This window comes from Musa acuminata, chromosome BXJ1-9 (genome assembly GCF_036884655.1).
Source record: "Musa acuminata AAA Group cultivar baxijiao chromosome BXJ1-9, Cavendish_Baxijiao_AAA, whole genome shotgun sequence".
NCBI lineage: Eukaryota > Viridiplantae > Streptophyta > Magnoliopsida > Zingiberales > Musaceae > Musa > Musa acuminata.
Genome location: NC_088335.1, coordinates 11,531,965 through 11,541,865, shown reverse-complemented (window position 1 = coordinate 11,541,865; position 9,901 = coordinate 11,531,965). Strand labels below are relative to the sequence as shown.

General features: G+C 39.1%; 1 protein-coding gene across 1 annotated transcript; it reads left to right on the top strand.

Moving 5' to 3' along the window:
* The first annotated feature begins 7,437 nt into the window (after positions 1–7,437).
* On the top strand, positions 7,438–8,708 carry LOC135594274 (transcription factor MYB2-like). The gene is made up of 3 exons (XM_065084675.1): positions 7,438–7,715; positions 7,843–7,972; positions 8,049–8,708. The coding sequence occupies exons 1-3, from the start codon at positions 7,556–7,558 to the stop codon at positions 8,539–8,541; spliced, it is 783 nt and encodes a 260-aa protein (XP_064940747.1). The 5' UTR covers positions 7,438–7,555; the 3' UTR covers positions 8,542–8,708.
* Positions 8,709–9,901: the final 1,193 nt, after the last annotated feature.

Below are 9,901 nucleotides of genomic sequence, written 5' to 3'. Positions count from 1 at the left end.
GAGCTGACCTAGGATGGGAGATAACACTCTTTATTTGTCAACCCTAATGGCGAGCATTATATTTGAGAATGCTCCTTTGAAGGTCCATATCTATATAAAAAAGATTAAGTGTCAAACAATTCAAACATATTCTTATATAATAAATATTTTAATTCCTTATCCCAAGGATTTAGGGTTAGGCTTTCATTGATGAGCCACTACTCGCTCGTTCATAGGATGGCAATGGACTCTGATAGGGCCATAGATGACCTTTTAAACTATCATATTTTTGTCTCATGCAATCTTGAGATAATATTATAAAACTCTTGATTGGACCAACCTAAGTTGATCAGTCAATCGTTTCATGAAAGAGCAAAAAAATATCTCATCTTCTAACCCTTAAAGGAGATAGAAGCACCTTTTACTCGGCAACTAAGTTTGGTAGAGAGGAAATATGTTGACCCCCAAAAGCATAGGCTATAGCTAGCGAATATGAGGGTCTACGATGGGGAGATTTGGTTTCTTACATATTCTCCAATAAACGTTGCTAGAAAGTATCAAGAATTTGGCACCATCTAGGTAGGCGAAAACTTTCAATAATTAAAAGTATTAATAAAAAAGGGATAAAGGAGGAAATGAAATCACACCTCAAGCGCACATATGCTGGTGTAGAACATATGCGATGCAAAGGGTCGGTCATATGACCAAGCAAACACTAGCTCAAACTCAATGAGTATGTGATAGAACTCCTAGAACATCTCTATGTCAAAGGTCGATACTGTAGAATTTGAGTCAAAGGACTCATCTCTAATGGCAAAGTTATACCACTAGATGAATTTGCCTCTCCTGGAGGGTATAGCTTTCATTGGGGCGACTGACTTGGCTCCTTCTAAGACCAAAGCTTCTGTAATTGACACTAAGTCATGGTGATGGGGATGATGACCAATTTGAGTCCAACACATGCAGCTTTTGCAATGACCCCTTCCATTATAAGTGAGTACGACATGTGCAATTGCTAGGCCATAAATCAGGTTCATCTAGATTCTCCTGTTCGTTGAAAAGGGATGTTTCTAGCACATGCTCTAGCCAGGCTCCTACATGGTCATATAATTAGTGGTAGTGTTGACTCCTATTGCACCATATCACCCAACCTACTAGCTCTTTGTGCACCACCATACCCGATTGTTAACCCTCATCGTGTCACCGCAACTAGCCTTCTGGTTCTTTGTGCACCACTCAATCATTTGACCCTTATTGAACCACGACACCTAATCTTTTAGCTCTTTGTGCACCACTTTGCTCGGTTGCTGCCCCTCATCACACTACCACACTCAGCCTTTTGGCTCTTTGTGTGCTATTGCACTTAGTCACTAACCCTTATCGTATCACCACTCTCAGCTTTATGGCTCTTTATACGCCATCGTACTCGATCTTTAACTCTTATCGTGCCACCGCACTTGGCATTCTGGTTCTTGGCACATCACTACGTCTGGTCTTTTAGCCCATAACACATCATCCAAGATAACTTTAATCCTCTTTACGTATTTGTCCTTGACCTTTCTAAACCATTACACTATCATCCATCGAAGCTCTGAATTTTCGATCCTTGTATAGGACTTCAGCCATCATCAAAATTGTAATATTATTGTAAAAGAGCTTATATGCTATACCTCATCACGCCACCATGACCAGTTGTCCCCTTCTACTTCACTGCTATCTTGGCTGCCCTAAATTGACACAAAACATATTTAGAGAACTAAGTGGGACCAATTGAGCTAGGAAAATTGAGTCAAACCAATCGAGTTCAACAAGTTGAGTCGGGCATATTGACTCGTGCCGACTTCGTGGGAAACTCGAGGTAAAATATTTCAATATTTTCTATTTCTTTACACTAGCAAAGGATTTTAAAAAAGTGATACTTTCCGACTTGATTTTATGATGCTTTTCGCCCGAAGAAATGGGGGACACGTATTATAGTGGATATGACTTGGTTGACATATCAACATTTAATGTGGTGGACATGATTTTTTTGTCATATGTATGAATCATTGATTGATTGGCACATACTCAGAAAAGAAATAAGGTAAATAGCCCTATGCCCATCAAGGGTAATTCCAACTAGTCTAACAAATAAGCACAATTGTCCAAAGTCAATAAAGATTATTATAACTAGTTCATGATAACAAATTATGTAACATCTCTCCTAAGCATTCACTATAAAGAGAAATTATATTAGTACATTCAATACATAACAAATAGTTTGTCCGACCTATTTGATTAGTCCGAGACATCAAACGAGTATTGTTGGGATTGTTCCCCGACCTAGTTTTATAGGGTTTGAGATATCTAGCTCGGCAAATATCAATATTTGAACATTTTCAATATAATATCCATTTCAAAAAAATTAATCAAACATATTTGAAACATACCGCTGACAAGAAGGGTTGATTTTTTTATCGTATGGGAAAGTCGCTATCTTTCTAATTCTTCTTTCGTCTTCTGCAATAGCTTGACAGCTGTGCTCTGTCACTTCTGGAAGATCTTCTTTGTTTCTAAAGAAACCACGTAGCATTCCCACATCTCGGTAGATAACCCACCTATTGCACACGTCAGCGGACTTGAGAATGTTCATCGCTTTCATCATCCCACAGCAATGAAACATGGTCATCGAGGATGTAAACCTCAAGTCTCTTGCCAAGTTAGAGATGCATACCAAGATCTCAAATCCTCAAGGCTTATCAATCTTAAGCAACTTTTCTAGTCCTGCCCAACTATATATTGACCTCCACTAAAGCTACATCCACTATATGAAGGTACTGCGTGTAGACTCAAACTACCTCCGTCATACGACGACGGTGGTGGAGAAGTAACGGAGGAGAAGAAACCATCCTCCGCCACTGCACCGGTTGTCTTCGATCTCCACCCTATTCCTATCTACTCTCCGACTTGGGTGGTGCATCTAAAGACCAACGTGCTGCTGCTCACGGAAAGCGAAACCCATCAAGCAATTAATCTTACTCGTCCATGTCCTATTAAACCTCATGGGGATACGAAGTAACTTAGTTGGAAGTCTTTCTCATGCAACTGTCCACATCTTCCCTGAGCATGCACCACCAACACATGGCTGCACCTCAACGGAGAAGAGCGATGTGGAGGTGGCCAAGCAAGTGTGTTGTGAGCCACCGAGTGGATAAGAAGGGTTTAGTGGAGAATGAGATGGATGATAGACGACGTGGAGGAGAGAGAGAGGGGCCACTTGTAATCCGTTAAACAATCCTATCATTTAGCAAGTAAGCTTGCGACGATCCTTGCATGATTTCACGAACGAGATCTTCCTTGACGAAGTAATGTGAATAGCTTTTTGGATGTACTAGGAAAAGAGAGTTGGCAATCACAAGAGAAAGCTTTTTAGTCTTTGTGGGTGTAAGGAAAGATGGCAGCTAACATAAAGAGAAACATAATTGTCATGTACATACATTCAGGTGTTTGCTTGTGGTATGAGGATGAGAAGCTTTTAGGGCTTCGTAAAAATGTATTACGTGCGTTTGCATATGAAGCCTTTAGATTATTGGGTCAATTCTTGCAAAATAAAACAAAAAAAAAAGGGGACCTTTCTCCATACCATATTTTCATAATTTCTTAGGCAAATACTCTTGATTTGATAACTAATCATCTATCCATTTTTTCTTTCTTTTCCTATGGATTGAGTCATAGGATGAATCAGTCTAATTATAATGTTTTTACATTATGTTATAATATTTTCAGCAATACTAGAAAACACTATGACATAATACACTGTAAAATAATATTTGTATACAAATTTTATAAAAATATTCTGATTTATAGTGTTTACACTGAGTTGTAGCATTATTTTTTTTATATTATTGGAAAATTTTGTAATGTAATAAGAAAAGAGAAAAATAAAAAAGGTAGGTAATTGGGTATGCTAGGTATTAAGAGTGTTATTTAGGGAATTGTAAAAGGGAAGCACTTTTGGAGAAAAATCTAAAAAGAAATATTTTCTTTAGAATTCATGTGTGTGTGTGTGTGTGTGTGTGTGTGTGTGTAGAGAGAGAGAGAGAGAGAGAGAGAGAGATTGTATGTAGAATATTTTCATTCCAAACATGTATTTTTACCCCAATATATATGTACCCATAAATTCATACCAAAGTCAAAATTTTGCCCAAAATAGCATTAAAGAAACTATTATTAGTTTGAGTGTGTCTTAGTGTATCAAATAGTCCCCAAAAAAAGAGGCAATCCTCTTGACCAAAGTATCATGCTGATGAGCGTTGCTTTCATACCTCATCAATAAGATTGTTCTTTTTGCGATTTTGATGATAAGAGTCTGTGCCACTTTCTAATTGTAGAGGGATAAGATTGTATGCATTGATCCTCCTTAGATTTTATATCAAAGATAGCTTTATGTACCATATTGAATTTTTCTCATCAGATTTAAAATTAAGAGAAAATTAAATTTAATTTTTCTTATGAAACTTGTGGCAAAAGCTCATGTAGTTCCTTGTGGTTAACCACTTAGAAGAGTTCATAATAGAGAGAGAGAGAGAGAGAGAGAGAGAGGTTATGAGGAGGTTTACTACATTGCTTTTCTTAAGCTTAGTCCCATCACCTCTGCCTAGCCAACTTGTAGGCATTTGGATCATGGACTCCAATTTTTCTTATTGATTCTAAGCCCTTTATTATGGCATCTAATGATCATTTGTCATTCATTTTACTCTTATACTATGGCAATAGTCTACCACTGTCCTCTCTTCTCTTATTTTCTAATCATTAAAGGATATAAATTTAAAAAAAGGAATAAATTAAAAGATCAAGTAATCGTCAAGAACTCCATTTCTTAATGTTTCGTCTCCAATCGTAAAAAATAAAAGTAAATAAATAAAATATTATTTTCACATATGATATCTTATCATTTTGTACTTTATTATTAGGAATAAAATAATTTTTAGAGGAAAAAAAGAGGGAAAAAAAGCGACAAATCAAGCATAATGGATACATGTTACATGGGGATTACTATTTGTAACTCTCTTTTTTTATTATTTACAACTCACATTAAGAAATTTGAATATTCCTAAGTTATCTCTTTGTAAATAGAGATATATACCCTTAATCTATAAATTAATTTCAATATTTTTTTTCGCTCGTTCCCTACAATCCTCTCTTCTTTCCTTTTTTTCTTCTTCTTTTTCTTTTCCTCCTCCTCTTAATCATCAGATGTGATGTAAAATGATGAAAAAATATAGATGATAAAATAGAATAAAGTAAAGGTCAAAGAGGAGGATGTGAAAAATAATTTTTTATATTTATTATAATAATTTAATATTTTTATCATTATATATATTTTGTAATAGCCCAGAAGACATCATGTTCTAAATCACTTATATTAACTTAAAAGATATCATATTTTAAGCTTTTGTAAATTATCCAATAGAGTGTGTGAGTAGTGAGGAGAGCAAGTGATTGTAGTGTTTGTAGGCGAAAATTATGGGAAAGGATAAAAATAAAAAAAATAAAAATTAGAGGTATTATGAATAATAAAATATTATTTTTATTATTTTTTAAAGAATTATAAATAATAAGACAATGTTCTAAATTGTAAGCTCTATAATATATATATATATATATATATATGTATGTACTCCTAAGCTAGAATGAAAATCTTGGTCTAAACACAAGGAGGGCCATCTCTCACCTTTGTCAAAAAGAAACATGATAAAGTGGCACATTTGGGATGGCCATTAAGCATTCAAAAAGCATTTTGAAAGCACAAAAAGTCACCATGAACACATTCAAAAAGGTGCTTACCTCCAACTGTTAAATATTAAGTAAAAGACGCATGCGTTGTATATAGATATACATGAATAAGTAAGTATGACATTATTCTCTATGGCTTCAATGGTCAAGATCGAGGGTTATAAAGATAATCTCTTTGCTTATAAATTTCTCTCAAGCATAAAAAATACTCGTATCTCAATTCAAACCAAAATTATGAGTAATAAAAATATTTTTTTTTATTTTATATCTTATTTCAGTCCCATCATATAAAAAATATATTAAGATACGTAGAACAAAATTTTTTTCGATGAAAGTCAATCTTTTTTTTGCTCATTATGAGCATAAAAGGACAATAGAGAGTTAAATATTTTGTTCATTAGGAAACCATATATCATATATGGAGATACTATTTTATATAATTCAATTTTATTTAATAAAAAATAATTTCTTTGAGTGTAAAAATGATATAGGTAGGTTGTGTAGTACAATATTTATTATCTCTAAAATTTCATGTGACATATCTCAAAGTCGATCTAATGTGCCTGTTTGCTAATCCAAAGCATAATGGAGGACGTAATCAAGCCAGGAAAAGTCAATTGCATATCCATTTATTAGGTGCTTAAGTGTGCATCATCAATTGCCATTTAGACGAAACGGAGCACCTTTTGAACCTAAAGTGCAGACGCCAAAAAGGATGCAGCAGACACTCCACAGGTGGGCTAATGAATGGTGTGTCGTCTTCCTTTTTGTCCTTAAAGGTAGGTAGCCAAAGCACTTGTCCCATTCATTCATGTTGGAAAGAACCTGAACTACTACTGTATATACAATTCCAGACAACATACAGATAGCCAACTGGTGGTATACATAGTTCATCACCGAGCTTTCATACCCATCAATCACCTACAAATTGTTCGTACAACCTAATACATCAACGTCCACTTCCTTTTTTGATATATATATATATAACTAAGATCATCACAAAGAACGTCAAGCCGTAAGCTTATGTGTTTAACTAAGACTTGATCAAACAAGTTGTAATAGAAGGAGACCAAACTCAAGACACATTCTTCATCAATCTACTCGAGAATGTGAAACCCGATACACAGCCATCTGTTGCTTAGAAAATATGTGGCCCTCGATGTTCATAAAAGTCAAGCAGAATAATTACATTGAGCTCGATGTTGTAATCATATCATAGCCTTCACCTGAACAGAAATCACGGAGAAGGAGGCCACGTAGCCCTCTAATCCATATCCATGCCGTCCGGAGACTGCCTAACGTTGAAAACGTGACCAAATCAAATCCTATCACTTGATATCCTAATGCACTACACCCAATTCTCTCACAGTGGACAACAGCAAAAGAAGCAGCCTGCTCTACTACTTTTCTCACCCATCGGTTTCTCAACTCCATGCAGCTGACACAGAATCACTTGAAGAGAACACAGAGAGAGAGAGAGAGGAGGGCAGGCATCTGACTGTGACAGAGAAGAGGAGGAAATGAAGAAGAAGAGAAAGCAAAGTCAAACTGCAAAGCCCTCGTTACACGGTTTGATACTGTGAAAAGCCTATTCTTTTGGCTTTGAGTGGCCGAAACCAATGTCATTGCGCCTCTCTCTTTTGCCTATAAATACGCCACGTCTTGGATCAAATAGTTCCAACCCAATCCTATTCTCTCCAGATCTCATCGTATCGACCTCTCTTTCTCTCCCTCTCCCTCTCTCTCTCTCTCTCTTCCTTTCGATATACTACACTCTTAAAGCGTCGGTCTGAGAGGCAGAATGGAGCTTCATGGAAGGCCTTGCAACTCTGCCACGCGGCAAAGCGAAGAGGGGATGGACCTGAGAAGAGGGCCTTGGACTGTGGATGAGGACCTTATACTGATGAATTATGTCACTACCCATGGCGAGGGACGATGGAACTCCCTTGCTCGTTGCGCAGGTGTGGAGTTCAGCTCATCGATCGCCTCTTGGCTGCTGTATTCTGTTCTTCATGTGCATGGCTTTGGTCGAAAGAAGTATGCAGTTCGGTTCATCCCCTCGACCTTTTGTTTGATTTCCGTAAACAGGTCTGAGAAGAACAGGCAAGAGTTGCCGGCTCCGATGGCTCAACTATCTCCGCCCTGATGTCCGGCGTGGCAACATCACCCCCGAGGAGCAACTTCTCATCCTCGAGCTCCACTCTCGTCTGGGAAACCGGTGAGCTTTACTCCTTTGATTAATCCAGTCCTTCGGGGGGGAGGAGGGATCCATCACCATCAACTGTGTGACGCAGGTGGTCGAAGATAGCGCAGCACTTGCCGGGGAGGACCGACAACGAGATCAAGAACTACTGGAGGACCAGGGTGCAGAAGCACGCGAAGCAGCTGCGGTGCGACGTGAACAGCAAGCAGTTCAAGGACATCATGCGGTACGTATGGATGCCTCGCCTCGTCGAGAGGATCCGCGAGGCCTCCATCAACTCCTTCGCCGCCATGCATCAGAATGCTGCAGCTCCACTGGCTCCCATGCAGCCCGTCCACCCAATCGCCCAGCCTGCACCAGAAAACACGACCGACTCTTTGTTCTCATCGCCTCTCGTCTCCGAGAGCTTCACGGGGAGCCGCGAGACTCAGGCCGGCGACGACACCGTCGTCGACTGGATTCAGGAAGCTCGGCTACCGAGCCCCGGCGGGTACGCATGCCCGGACCTGCCGGACTTCGACCACGGCGGATGGGGGGAGAGCTTGTGGAGCGTGGACGACATCTGGTTGCAACAGCAGCTTTGAAATGGGAAGTTTGGGGGCCAAAAGGAGGCAAAAGATGATCGAAGCAAAATAAAAACAAGAGAAGGAAAACATTCTCAAGCACTCCTCCAATCATTTCTTCTCTGCTATCTCTGTCCTTCCTCAACACTGGACATATGGTTTTAATCTCATTCTTTGGTATGTGTATGTTCTAATTGATCTCATTGAGAACGATTAATTTGAGCTATGCAAACCGCTCATGTACATCTTCTCCATAATGTCATAAAGATGTTTGCCGTCATAGTGGAACTTATGATCAGTGCTTGTCCATAAGCAAAATTTACTGCCGGTTTTGTCTGAAACATCCATTGGTTTGGACACAAAACAATAGGGGGATAATACACACACACATTCTACTTGGTGCAAGTCTCCATCCAATTCACTCCTATCATCATGGTTGGCCACTTGTAAGCAGCGGCTCCCCAAATGTTTTATCTTACTTGCCACTTGCAGAGATATTTACTCTCCATGATCATTATATTATCAAGTTATAGACATATGTGATATTATTATCAAGCTTATTAAGATAATTATTCTAATCCGATGCTGAGCTTATAAATCAAGTGGTAGATGCAATGCATGTGAACGTATCTGACGCAAGCAATGACCGCTTCCTCCAGCAGCAGCTAATGATTAGCCGAGACATGTCCAAAGTGAAGGAAACAAAGAGGATTAGAGAATCCTTAAGTTAAACCAGTAGTCTACAGCCTAATAATTACAAATATAAGGGGACATAACAGCCCGTTACAGAGCAATATAGCGTGAATAAGTCACAGCAGCCGCCCTCGACGTGTAACGCCAGCAGTAAAGTGAGTCGCCGGATGACGTGGCGGGAAAAAGCTAGGAAGTCTTCCCGCCACGTAACGGTCGTCAATAGTCAACGCCGCGGGCCCCTGCTTGGGTCATCTGACGGAAAGCGTGGTGCTTTCGGCCGCACCGATCAGTAGTCAACGTTGACTCGGGCCAAATAATTTCCCCGGCGTGCTCGTCCCTCGCCTGTTCGCAGCCGCCGCTGACGATAGAACTTGCTGTATGTTGCCATTTCTCGCGCTTTTCTCCGATCTTTTCGTGGATGAAAGCCTTCATGTTTTATGTTGCGACCTTACAAGTTTTCCTCCTCTTTTCCTGGCCATTACCTCCACCGAAACTTTGCGTGGAAGGTTAGATTAGTGAATGAAAGTACTGCCAATATTTATGGCACGCTTAATGCAGCACTGTCAGTCTAAACGACAAGGATAGGTTTCTGTAAGCATCCATCCCTCAGCGTTTGCCACTTGTGTACTGAAAGCATCGCCAGCAAGTAAGAAATCAAGGAGGAAATGGGAAGCCAAGCATACCACTC

What these genes read in the sequence shown, in the direction of transcription:
- LOC135594274 (XM_065084675.1), top strand. Translation starts at nt 7,556, where the DNA reads ATGGAGCTTCATGGAAGGCCTTGCAACTCTGCCACGCGGCAAAGCGAA. An exon ending in CTCCCTTGCTCGTTGCGCAG is followed by an intron (nt 7,716 to 7,842) that starts GTGTGGAGTTCA and finishes TTCCGTAAACAG; the next exon opens with GTCTGAGAAGAACAGGCAAG. An exon ending in CACTCTCGTCTGGGAAACCG is followed by an intron (nt 7,973 to 8,048) that starts GTGAGCTTTACT and finishes TGTGTGACGCAG; the next exon opens with GTGGTCGAAGATAGCGCAGC.